Source organism: Podarcis bocagei (assembly GCF_964188305.1).
Source record: "Podarcis bocagei genome assembly, chromosome: 5".
In the NCBI taxonomy this organism is placed as follows: domain Eukaryota; kingdom Metazoa; phylum Chordata; class Lepidosauria; order Squamata; family Lacertidae; genus Podarcis; species Podarcis bocagei.
In genome coordinates, this window is record NC_138129.1 from 46,032,814 (window position 1) to 46,046,260 (window position 13,447).

The following is a 13,447-nucleotide window of genomic DNA, read 5'->3' on the forward strand; positions in this document are numbered from 1 at the left end:
ATATCAGCTTTAAGATGCTGATTGGAGAGGTGCTTTGAGGAAAAGACCAGCCAGAACTGTAAATAATTAGGGATGTCAGATTCAAATGGTGCAATGAAACAAAAAGCAGTCAGAAAGCATAATTCATTTAACCTCTTAAAAGATCTGCATCTATTAATATTTCAATTTGTGATCTCAGGGCAAAGCAGTTGCTATATTACCAATGACAAGGGGGCTCGTGCAAAATATTGTTATTTTTCTTTATGCACATTTTCCAGAAGAACAGATTGAGGACACAGGGTCAGTTAAGTAGACCTGAGGTTACAGAACAGGGCTGAATGGAAGCACAACATATGGGGGAAAGTGGTTCCCTGTTGCTAATGCGCACAGGAGTGTTAAACTGCCAAACGAAGGTGAGAATATATTCAGTAGGGTAAGGAAAAGCAAACAAAAGAGCTACATGGAAAATGGATAATGTTCCATTTTAGAGGAGCTAGAGAAGAGTACATTTTTAAAGAGTCACAACCACCTCATAGGTAATTTAATTTTATTGCATTTTATAATGCCATTGTCATACAGATTACATGCAGCTAGATCTACTGTACAAGGGTTTACCGTCTGCCAGAGCAGACACACAGAAGTCCAGAGTACAAATACACAGCAATGCTATTTCCTTTATACAGGGTGGAAATATGGCAGTGTGATGCAGTAGGAGGAGGATGGATCAAAGGTTTACAGACATCCTTCCCCCTCCCCAGTAACCTTTCCCTTCACACTGACTTGCCACCTGCTAAAAGGATGATCACATCAAACCAACAAATGTGAGGAAGGAAAAACCCACAATATTAAAGGTCACTGCATGTCTCGCCCCTTTCTTGCACCTTCCTGGGTACCAGGAGAAGGAAAAGACAACAGAGTGCTGACATGCCACAGTCCCCTACCCTCCCACTGTATGTTGGGTACTAGGATGAGGGAGAACAGATCCACTTGCAATAGAGAAGATCTAAGAAGGAGGAGCCCCTGGAGGCAAAATTAAATATTACAAATTAGCAAATCAGGTCATTTCAGGAGACATGTTAACCTCCCCATTTCCATTCAATGAGATCAGTGACCCCTTGGCTCATGCCAAACTGCTAAGCTGATACGGTTTGAAAGTCACTAGTCATTGTTTCCTGGGTGATTTTTCTGCCACCTGAGATTCAGTGAGAGATTTGGAAGACAAGAATGCCAAGTGGTGAAAAGCTCAGAGAAGCCGAGCCTCAACTCTTTGGGAAGGTTAACCGGAAAGCTGCTCCAAATAGCAAACGGTTAAAGTGAACAACAGGCCAATGGGGCACCAGTATTTCATTCCTATAGAAGAACAGCCCCATTGCAATGAGTAATAAGAAGACTCCCATTTGACAAATCCTTCAGCACTTTGGAATAGTCTAAATTTGAAGAAGGAAAAAATTAAAACAAAACCTCTACAAATTATGCAGAGTGGCCACATTTCTGTGGAGTTGAACACTTGAAATCTACAGAATGGATAAACAGAACATGCTCTTGTGGGTTTTTCTGAGTGGGATTTTTGTCTCTCTCCCCTTGAAATATACCTATTAAAGATTATGTAAACATACAAAACTGAAACACACACACCTTTGGTTTAATAAAATGTGTTTTGCTTCTGTTCTTACTTCTCCCAACTTTGAGGAAGTGAGAAGGAAAGGGAAATGATTACATCAGTATCCCAATTTCTTTTAAGCAACGGGTTCTCTCTTCCCACCCTCACCATTTCTACAACCTAATTTTCAGAAAGAAAACAAACCAAAGACAGCATAAAGAACTGGAACAGCATCCAAGTCAAGTCAAAGAGAGATACAAGAATGGCTTCCTAAATTCCAGAATAAGGGGGGGAAAACCTTCCTAAAATATTCCCTGCATTAGTTTCATCACAGGATAGTTAAATAGACAACAATAAACTAATTTTAGTAGGTTTTTAACCAGCATATATATCAATATATACAGATACTATCCTGCCACAAGTTGGGTTTGGTCTTTCCCACACTACCCCTTTAAAAGCCATTTTGAGGTAACAACAAAAACCATAAAACACACAAGTACTATACGTAGTTTGAATGAAACAGTGTTTTGTGAAAAGTTATTTGTGCAAAAAACAGATGTACCTAATGCAGTTAAACTTGGGGAAAGTTAAGTGCCAAGATATTTCCAGCTTAAGAGAAGAGAACCCTCCAAGGCTCATGCCAGCCATACTTACTTTTCATGAACGGAGGATGAGGAATAAAGGACACTGAACAACATTACAAGAGCTTAAAGCCACAAAAAGAAACTCTGTGGTAAACTATTCTTCCAAAATGACTTATGGAACAACAGTAAATGGGCACATTTGATGAGGTGAAAGAAATTGCATGGATGCCTCAACTGTTAAGAGAAGATCCCATAGATTCATTGTCTGTTGGTACATATATTGCATTTACATATGGGTGCTGATTTTTTAATATGGCACTATGGGAATTATTCAATTTTGAGCAGAAGACCAAAAAATAAAAATAAAAATAATCAGATGTTTAACCTGCCGCCAGAAAATTATCGACTAGAGGCCCTTTCCCAGTCTGTATAAAGAGCCTCCACTTTTTGCAACAGTGGATTAGAAAGAACACCTTACAGATGAAATCGCAGCATTCAAATACGTTTTGTACAATTCTGGGCAGAGAATTCAGTCAGACATCATTACGCTTGATTTTGCTGGGAAGGCCAGAAGGAACAATATGGATTTCCCAAGCTTATTCTAAACACATTTATATTAATCTAAGACAAATAATATCTCAACAGTATTTGGATTTGCTCTTTTTCTCTAGGAATGCTTGACCATTAACTTTTTCTGAATTTACACCAGTGTAACGAAACACACTGACTTCAATAACAAGGGCTGTGCAGATCTGACCAATTGCCAAGCAGCTGCTCACATCCTAACAACTATGCTCATTGTTGTCCATCACTTCTAAAGAGTTGGTGTTGCCAGGCTGGAACCCTTTTCAAAGGAATTCTCACAGAAAGGTAAACATTAGAGGAATGGGGAAACCCCCCTGTAACCCAGGAAAACACAATTTCAAAGCCATGACCTGGACATAAGAAAGGATCCTGCTCAGGTAGCTTGAGTCAGATTTAAATGAAAGGCAGCATCTAAAGAAAATTATGCCAACTGAAGCTATAGCAGCTCAATCAAGCAGTTCAAAAAACAGGAGCAAGTTTCACACTTCAAGCTGTTGGAGGGCAAACAGACCACAAATTGAATAGCTGTAGCAAACAGCATGGATTCAGTGATACTGAACTATAGTCTTTCTTCAGTGTTCTGTTATTAATCAAGCACCTGTAAAGATTCTTAAAGTTGTGTCTAGAAAGAGCAGGGATAGGGCAGATCCTGATCAGTTGCCCAGTAAAGTTAGTGGGAATCCTGTTATTGATATGAATGAATTTAGGACTTGCTGTTTTGCAAGTAATAATCTTTTCAGCTTTATACACAGGCAAGCCCATGAGCCATGTGGAAACACTATTATAATGGCACTCCTTTATGTGTATAAAAGATGAGGCAGAATCTTAAAGCAACCAGACATCAGAACCACTCTGCTTTTGTGGTACATTTCTTTCATTGGGACAGTGCGTTACCACTGAAAATTAGAAAGCTGTAGAAGCAGTCAACGTGAAATTAATATCCTGGTTCAGATAGCTTTTGCTGGGAAAGTCAGAAACACAAGAAAAAATTAGCCAAGCCAAGAGAGGATGGTTTTGACTTGAGCCATGGAAATGGAAACAATTGCAGGGCACAGAAGTTTGGAGGACTGAGAGAATGACACCCCAAACCTCCTCTTTAATTATCCAGCTCACATGTACACTGGTTCCCTTCAGGACCAGGGGTGGATTTGAAAATCCAAAGAGATTCAAAACTATGCCACTTGCCTAGTGACCAATATGCATACTGACAATTCTGATGCAAAATCCTGGTTGTAACATACAAAGCAGTGACGTTTGGACAGCATATCCAATGTTTTAAAGCTAGTGGGTTGCAACATAGCAGGGGGTTGGGGGTGGGGAGTGCCCTTCTGGCATTTGGAGGGGTAGGAATCACTGTTTGAGAAACTAAATAAGATAATAACACAGATAAACACACACAAATTCCTTCCATTATTAGTAGTAATATAGTATAGTTCTCACAGGGATAAAGGAATCTGTGTCTGAGCTAGACTACTTCATGTGTCTGAATGCTCCTTCATTTGGGGAGGTGGGATCTGCTCATACAGACAAGTCAAGGAGAACCTGTCTTTCCAACAACTAGTTTTCTATGTGCATGGAAATACTGCATTCTCATGATCTCCTGTCCTACCTGCATTCTGAAGTGGTGCAACTCCAGACACAGATTTATTGCTGCAGCGAGAATTAAGACCCACAGTTACCCTGTGGGATGCACACATTAATATTGTCACATCTAGGCAGGGAGGAGCTGTAACTGGCAGAAATGGCTAGCAGCACAATACAGACTGGAGACGCTCCGTTCTACGTCAAAAGCCAGTTTGTCTTACAAATTATGTATATGCACGCCAGGGTCTCTAGAAAGCTTGTATCCTCTGTACCTATAAGTTAGCAAAGGCTCCTGCCTACTTTCACTGGAGTCATAGTAAGTGCCCAATCAGGTATGGATTATGTGATATGAGTGGGCAGTGTCCCACCAAGTTAATCAAGATTCTCAGTCAAGACTAGATTCTCTATGACAGTGCAAGCCACTGAGGTTGTTATTGCTGCTCCAGGTTCAGAACTTGGGGGCAGTTTTTATATTCATCAGAATCATGGTTAAGCTTTTCCTGGACTGCACCATGAAGATGTGGGTGGGTGGCGGCACTTGTTTGGTTTTCTAATGGAGGAAAAAATCCTGCACAGGGCAAACAACCACCTTTGCCTCCACCTGTGGCCTAAAGCATTGCAGTCCAGGAAATTTTACCATTTGATTCTACCAAAAGTATAAACTGGTTGCCATATGCCCAGCACTGCAGCAACAATTCAGCCTTAGTTGCTCCATCCCTTGCCTCCAGTTGGTTTGAGATAATGGGCATTTAATATATTAACTATGACCATTATACTCCCTTTTCTCGGGCCCCTCCAATAAGTGAGTCAAGTTGAACAAACCCAAACAGTGAGGCATGGGCTTTGGTTTAAACAGAGACAGTTATATTTCTAAAGAGAACCTCTTCCCGCAAGTGATGATGGTTACAGTTCAGATATTGGCAGTACAGCACCAGGTAACACCACTTTAATACTGGCAGAACAACGCATATACTGGGCACCCCAGGACCAGCTGCAGGTGCCAAACACAAGTTATTGTACCAGGTAGGAGAAAAACAGACTGAGTAGCATCTTTGAAGAGTTCAAATTGATGGAACTTAGTAGGAATTGATGGGGAAAGAATACCAAGGGGTAAGATAAACAACACTGGGGTATAACCACTCAGCTCTAGAGTTGTTTTCAAAGCAATCTGACATGCTACAGTAGTACATGGATCGTGATGGAGTAAGACAAAGATCCAATAAATATCTTATTGCAAAGCTGATCTACACATTAAATAGAATAAGGTGGCAGAATTCCAGAAGGAATCATTTCAGACTACAGGAATCTTAAACAAACCCTCTGTCATGTAAAAATAATCATCCAGTTTATATTAAACTAGTACATCAGGGAGAGGACAGAAGGTATATTTCAATGCTGCGCTGTTGCAGATGTTCTGCCTTGACAGATGGAATGATGCACTATTCTGGGATTCTCCCAACCCAATTTTAGAGGCATGGGGAGAGGCAGGAAGCCGTTGCACAAGCTGATGGAGTTTGTTAGGTGAATCCCTCCCTGTGTGTTTAGTCACATTTCCTACATGCAATTTACTACATGCAGGGAGTTAAAAAAACACAAAACATTTTCAATGTATGGGAGCGTTAAAAAGATGGCCACAACAGCCCCACCCCTGCAGTCTGAACTCATGCGGCCCAAAATTCTGCCATCTCACACTATGTAAATGTGTTAATTGACTCAATACCTTGAGTGGCTACAATGAATCTGCTGTGAGCTTTTCAAAACACATGCTACCCAGACAATGCCTTCAAGATCTGACAAGGCTCCCAATCATTTTGGATGATGAGGAAAAGGGTTAGGACAACAAAACTTTGGAAAGAACGACTGCTGAAAACAAAAAGAAGAATCCCAAACTGCACAACCAACCTCTGATAACAGCTGAAATGAAGGAAGCTATGATCTGAAAAGGGGAACGAGTGAGACAGAAGCAGGTTCAAGAGAGACCCATGGAATACAAACCCTCTCTAGGCTCAACGGCGTACCCTTAATAAAGCAAATGACTAACACAAAGCAGCAATCCATGATTCTGGTCTACCTTCATTAGAAGTGTACAAAACAGCACCTGTAAACTTTGGTTTAAATAATAACTTAAAATCAAAAGAAAGTGACAAAGGGGCTAAAGGGGTGCAGGATCTTTGTGAATTTCTTTTTGGCCTATGCCAGTTGGGATAAGTCAGAATAAAAGCACCAAACAAAAATTAAAACAAAAAGTGTTTTGGTTTATGCTTCTTATCTAAGAAAGGTCTTTGGTCAACGGTTAAGCCAATTGTAAAGCATTCTGAAGAGGGCACTAGGGAGGCATTGAGATATGGTCCCTAGGAGGAAGTGAGGTGTGGTGTGTTTCTGCTCAAACTAAGGATGGGAACATTTTCCTCAAGCTGCTTCTGGAGTTAAGCTGGGCCCTGAGGGATGGATAGACAGTCAAAAGGTTCTGAGGTATTTTCAGTTCTTGCAGTCCGTCTTGACTGTATTTGCAGGCTTTGCCAAGCCAGCCACTCACTGGCAATGGATAGTTTCTCTGGGAAGGTTATTTAAAGCTTCTTAAATTTGATTCACATCCCTTAAGCAAGATCACCTCCAGCTTACTGCAGCTTAAAGATGGCCCCTCTTTCTTCCAATAGGTATACAGTCCACTTCCCATCAAACCAGAGCAACTACCCTCAATTAATCTAGATAATAAACTCCAATTTTGCTCTGCCGGTTGGAGAAGTCAGGAAGCTGAGTAGGGGGAATTCATGCTCAGTGGAGCCCTCCCTGTAGTGTGGACTCCAGGAACCAAGCATTGGTGGTTTTCTGAGTGAGGACTGTGGCATCTCTTTATTCTTGCAGCCATGATTCAGGAAGGAAGGAAGGAAAGAAAAAAGGAAGGAAGGGTGGGAAGCTTTTTATATATCTTTACTGCTTTTCATTTTTGTCTAGGTGTGATACAAATCTGGGTCACTTAAGCGCACTACTCAATATGAAGTTTCAGAAGGAAAGTGTTAGAGAGGAAGTACTGAGTGTTACATACATGGACAAATACAATCGCTTAGATAAGGCTTACATGGGGTAACATCAATCTCTGTTCTTTGTGACTTGAGGGGTAGGCTTCCCTTCCATCAGCAAACTTATTTAGAGAAAATAACGCAAAGGGGTGGGGAGACTGGCCAAGAAGGTGACTAGAGATCATAGTGCATGGTGTTCCAGAATTTAATAAAAAGATATATTGTTCTAGTGTAACCCACCAGAGATCCTTCTAGGAGGTAATTCCACTGGCAAAATTGAGCAAACAGACTCAAATGGTTCTGCTAGGTGGTTTTAGAGCTGTTGCAGAGACTAATCAGAGAGCACCTTTTTTGAGAGGGGGGGGAGAGAGAGAACTTGATCTTGGTTAAGAGGTCTGATCCCAATCACCATTCACCTACAAACGTAAGTTTGGGGTTGTATAGAACTAATGTGTCATTCTGTACACTTAAGAAGAGGTAGAGTGGAGGCAAAAAGGCACAAGAAGTGCCAGCTGATTTACTGTAACCTTTTAAGCTAAGCTTGGGAATTAAGGAAAGGAAGAAGGAGGGATTGTTATCATGGTCTGCCAGCTGGTGAAAGGAGACTTTAAGGAAGAATTTTAACACCATTAAAATGCACTGTGCTGGAGATAAATGGAGCAATGGTGCATACAGGCTAAAGAGACAACATTTTGAGTAGGTTAGCTCTCTTCCTTACCCAGACAGTATTACCCCTCACTTTACCAGATGGTGCTTTGAACAATAGGGGGGGGGGGACCTAATAATGAAAGAAAGAATGGTGCAAAGGAATCCTAAGACAAGTTAATCATGACTATTTTGCTCCAATGTCTTTGGGGGCCTTAGTCTGGGGAGGGATCCAGCAAGCTAATCTACGCTGAACTTCAGTGTTGAAGCATGGCTATGGCAGCTTACTTTTCTAACATTCAGGGTTGCATACAGAACACAATTTCTTGCTGGTTTGGGAATCATCCAGGTGTGGCCAAGTACCAGCTTGTTTTCCCAAAAGGTGATGATGAAACTCCTGTATCTTGATTAAACACTTAATGTGGGGGTCATCCACACTTGTGTTTGTCCCATGATTTCTAGGCACAAAATAGGTATGGGTTCCACGGCTTTTCTCGGGAAACCCCGCTGTTTACTGCTGAATCGGTAAACCCCATCTATTGGATTTTCTGTAGATAAATGTTAATTCCAATTCAGCAGTAAACAGGTTTTCCTAGTGAAGGAAGCAGTGGGACAAAAGAAGAACCTCTTGGACCCATGACTGGAAATCACAGGGAAAAGGGAAGTGTGGATAAGCCCTAGGTTACACAGATGGTGGGAGAGTGGACACACATGAGCTTGCTTTAGAAAGAGACTCCTCAAAAGCCCAGTATCCAACTTCTTTGACCCACTGCATCCCTTGTCCCACAATGGCCAAGACAATTTTTTGGTCACCAAGAGGGAGCTTTTCGGTTGCCCTCTCATGGAAGTAGAGGGAGAGGAGCCTTTGGAAACCATTATTTTTTTCTGCCGGGAAGAGCTCCTGGAATATCCTCTTGCCTCTCCATCCTGAAATTCTAATTTGAGGCATCAGACAATGAGTTAACATAAAATAAAAAGGCTGTGGGAAGGGTTTTTGGTTAACACTGTTTGTTCACCTGAAAGATGTACTAGATCCTACTGTAACGTTTTGGAAACTTTTGTTCCCCCTCCAAAATAGTTGGCATCTAGGAACTAACTGCTAGCATACCAATTGTGTGGTTAGATATATTTCCACTAGACAAGCTAATGTCTAGAAGGAAACGAGTGCTTCATCATAGCGTTGCTGTGTTTGGTCACAAAGGAAAAAGTTTGTTGACCTTACATTTATATTGCTTTGAGTTTTGCATGGTCAACCGGCTCTTGGTTTTCTACAGCCACATACATTGGCCTGTCCCCACTTCCCCCTCCCCCCACCACAAGTGCTTCAGATTTTGCTGGCTTTGCTAAGTCAGCTCCACTCGCATATACTTGGCCTTCCCATTTACCCACCTCTTCACTCCCACATGAGCAACCAAGAGTCATGCTTTCTGGCCTTATCCCAGCATGGGTGAAAACAGAAGGGACAGAATGGAAGCTGGGAGGAGCAAGCAAAAGGTTTGTCTTGCAGAAGTTAAAGTCTTTCCCTGAATTCAGTCTCTTGCTGGGCCCCAGGAGCTTGCTGTCCAATCATCTGGCTGTTGGCTTCCGGTAAAATTTTCACAGTATGTGATGGCGCGGAATGGATATTCATCCCTGGGTTTTGTGGTGAATAAAACTTTGTGGACTGAAGTCTGGCTGTCAAGCATGACTGGTAAAAGAAGGCTACTTCTTGAGTTTGCAGGGGCACAAACACAGGTTGGAGAAAGAATAACCGAGTGGTTTTATGTGTGGCAGTGAGAGACCCTTTGGCTGTTTGTTGACCTACAGTGTATTCCTTATACCCAGCTCGGTTTTTTTCCATTTCTCTCTCATTCAGGAAATGAGCAGAAGCTGGGACAACACCAGGGCCACTGTAGGGTTCTAGTTTCAAACTGCTGTTCCAGTACGTTGAAATAGTGCTAGGGTGTGTGTGAGTTGTGTATGCATATATGCTAAGTGTGTGCGCGTGAAAAAACATTCCTCCTAGTGCAAAGTTCTCAGTGGGATAAACTGACAGGTTACTGGAAATGCTTTCCATGGGAAAGTGGGGGACATTCACAGAAGCCCAAGGCTTGGATGCTGCCCCCTGCTGGACTGGATGCTTCCAAAATCTTGATTTGTGGAAACAATATGGCATATGAGCTGAAAATGACAAAACACAGAGCAGACAATACGAGACACCTTCTTTTTATCCCCATGAGAATGGGGTGATGGAGCAGGGGAAGGCAACAAAGAAGTCTTCGGACAGAACCAACCTACCATCCTCGTTTATCAGTTATAAAATAATAAAAAAAGTTAAAGAAAAAGCTCAACTCTGGTTTTTGTTTCTTTGCACATCCCCCTCTGTGAATGTCTGTTAAGAGTCACTGGGATGTAAGGAAGGGAAAGAAGTGTGTGCCTTCAGCAATGGGTAGACCCAAGGAAACCCTTTTGCTTTGCAGAAGTGCCTTAAACAAGATAACGCTGAAGGTCACCTTGAGGAGGTGGGAGCCATTGCTTTGTCTCTGGGGAAATGCTGGGCCTAGGTGAGGAGGGAGGGCCCTTAAGACAAGTCTTCCACTGGCAGCTCCTCCTCCATGTCTCTGTCATCAGGAATTGTCACATTCTGATTGGTTGTTCCCATGAGAGAAACAGGTCTGCTGTCATCTTCTGTCTCAGTTGGTTCTTCCTTCACATGGACTTGGTGGCTGCAGAATGGAAAGTTGGAGAAACCAAGCAGAATTAGAACAAAATTTTACTAGGGAAAATAAGATCATTCAGGAGATTACTAGCAAAAGAAGCAGGGCAGAAACTGAACATTTGGCTGAAAGGACATTAGTCCTGACTTTTTCAAGATCCCAAATATTCGAGTCTAAACATGTTTCCCTTGGGACAGAAATTTTCGCAGCATTTGGATCAATTACATGGGCTGGGGGCGTTTTATGGCAATTATAATGTTTAGTCTATACTCATTGCAATCTCCAGATTAACTTGATGTTAATGCTTCCCCAGATGAATTTTAATGCTGATTATTTATTTATTATTTGAATATTCATCCAAAGATCATAGAGTGGTTTACAACATAAAAACACAAAATGCGTAATGAAAACAAACCAATAACCCTCCTCCCACAAACACATTTAAAAGGCCTGGTTATAGAGAAACGTTTCCACCTGGCACCTCAAGATAGGTAATGAAGGCGCCAGGCGACCCTCCCTGGAGAGTGCATTCCACAAATGGGAAGCCACTGCAGAAAATGCCCATTCTTGTGTTGCCACCCTCCAGACCTCTCATGGAGGAGGCACATGAAGAAGGGCCTAAGAGGATGATTACGGGGTCTGAAAGCCCTTGTCATTACAATCAATGATTTGACATTTGGACATTGAATGTGTGGCTCCTATACCCACCCACCCATTCTAGATACAGTCGTACCTCTGCTTACGTATCCCTCCAGTTATGTAAACTTCGGGATACGTATGCAGCAAACCCGGAAGTATATTTCCGGGTTTTTGCATCACTCTTCCGCCACACATGCGTGCACAGAAGTGGTCTTTCCAGTTGTGAAAACTTTGGGATCTGGCCGGACCTCTGGAACGGATCCCGTCCGCAACCGGAGGTACCACTGTAGTTTACTACAGGCATAGGCAAACTCGGCCCTCCGCATGTTTTGGGATTACAACTCCCATCATCCCTAGCTAACAGGACCAGTGGTCAGGGATGATGGGAGTTGTAGTCCCAAAACATGCGGAGGGCCGAGTTTGCCTATGCCTGGTTTACTATGTCTGAGTAAGGCAGTATTCACTCAGACTCTTATCCAACAGTGATGCTGACATTATAGCTTGCCAAAAGGCACTGTACCACTGTGTGTTGAAGGAGGGTTCTGATGTGAAAATGAAGTATTCTTTAACAGGAAATCTGGTGAAAATTCATTAGCATTCCCAAGAAGCCCGTTTTGAACCCCAGGGCTATCTCCCCCCCCCCCCACTGACACAAGCAGCAGGGCAATACTCAAGTTGTACATGTATTTGATTCTTAAATGGGTCCTCCAAAAGTTGCACAGCCTGACCCACTAATGAAGTGTAGAAGATGTCTGCATTTTAAAGACTACTGTATCTGTCATTGCACTTCTAGGGCAGCCCAGTATGCAGGAGCTACCAGAGCTCCAATTCATTTTTGCCTGGAAGGAAGCCTATAGAAAAAAAAGCAAGTCTGAACTTACCTATACTGCTGTGGTGAAAGCCTGGGGCTATTGCTGCCATTACTGTTGACTTGTTCCACAGTGCTGCTCACATCATCATGGCCGACATGTAGCATGCCGCTAGTGGAGCTTGTGTTGATCATGGTGGGACTGTTCAGCAGAGGAAAGTTGCTCTCAGCCAGGGCTGCCTAAAAAGTCAAAATGCAAGTAATAAAAATACCATAGCACAATATCATTCCCTAAATAAAGACCAATTTAGTGGGTGTGTTGTGGGTGGGAATACAGTTAATGAATACTCAAAAAAAGAAAAAGAAAAGAAACGACAGGTTTACAAAACAACTCTAGTTCTATATAGGTAATGAGAAATAGAAATTACTTTCCCCAAGTACTTAAAGTGCATCTGGCTATGTTTTCTTCTACAACAGCTCAGTGTACAGAAATGGAAATGTATGTTCCACTTTTAAATCTCACAGCATGAAATGAATCAAGGAACAAAAGTAACAACAAAAGCAACTAAAATACTTTTGTAAAATCTCATTAATAAACTTTCCTGTGTTGATTTTATTCCTTCAACAATCATGGGAATGAAACTCAGGTAGATGTCAGAAAGGTGAGCTTTTTGTGTGTGCTGAGGAAGCTCAGGGTACCTACTTCATTGGTTAAGAGAGTTCTGAAGTCTAATTTAGACTTGTTAAATAGTGCTAGCCCACTGGTTCCTCAGCAGTAATCATTCTAATGATACCTGCACAATTATTCCATATCTGGACCCTCTCCCTATCCATAGACCTACAACACCCTAGTCTACCAACCTACTGAGAGGGGAGGCTGAAAGGACAATTTCATTTACCATCCTGCAAGGCACTCAGCTGTGATGAGGGAGAACGAGGTTATTTAGATATTCTGCCATTTGCTATCCTTTACGCCTTACAACTATTGCCAAAACAATTGATCTTTACATTGCCTAGGAGGAGATTAGTGAGTTACTGCAACAAACAGTAAAGTGGGTTTCTGGCCCATTTGGAGCGAGGGCTCTCACATGACTGTGGAGAGTGGGATTGCTTAGGTTGATCTGGTTCTCCAATATATCTTGTGGGAAAGGAGCACTGGCTATCATGTGATGAGAGAAACAGAAAAACCAAACCACCTTTTATGCATTTGATTTCTATATTTTATTTTATTTCTATATTCGCATTGCTATGAGGAACCAGTGGAGTGGGAGCTTGCTTTGTTGGACATGAACTGTGAACACAGCACT

The 13,447-nt window shown here is 42.0% G+C and overlaps 1 protein-coding gene and 1 long non-coding RNA gene across 6 annotated transcripts in view; one reads left to right on the forward strand and one right to left on the reverse strand.

Annotated features, from left to right (window-relative positions):
• LOC308587948 overlaps positions 1–13,447 on the forward strand; it is a 56,225-nt gene that overhangs the window by 37,181 nt on the left and 5,597 nt on the right. The gene's annotated exons all lie outside the window — the stretch shown is intronic.
• The window catches only part of FOXP4 (forkhead box P4), a 152,268-nt gene continuing 139,330 nt past the window's right edge, over positions 510–13,447 (reverse strand). For all 5 annotated transcript variants that reach the window (XM_081195835.1, XM_081195836.1, XM_081195837.1 and 2 more), the window contains 2 exons: positions 12,214–12,380; positions 510–10,702 (listed from right to left, as the gene is read on the reverse strand). In XM_081195835.1, the coding sequence (XP_081051961.1) occupies positions 10,558–10,702; positions 12,214–12,380 (312 nt within the window). In that variant the 3' untranslated portion in view covers positions 510–10,557. The remainder of the gene's footprint in view (positions 10,703–12,213; positions 12,381–13,447) is intronic.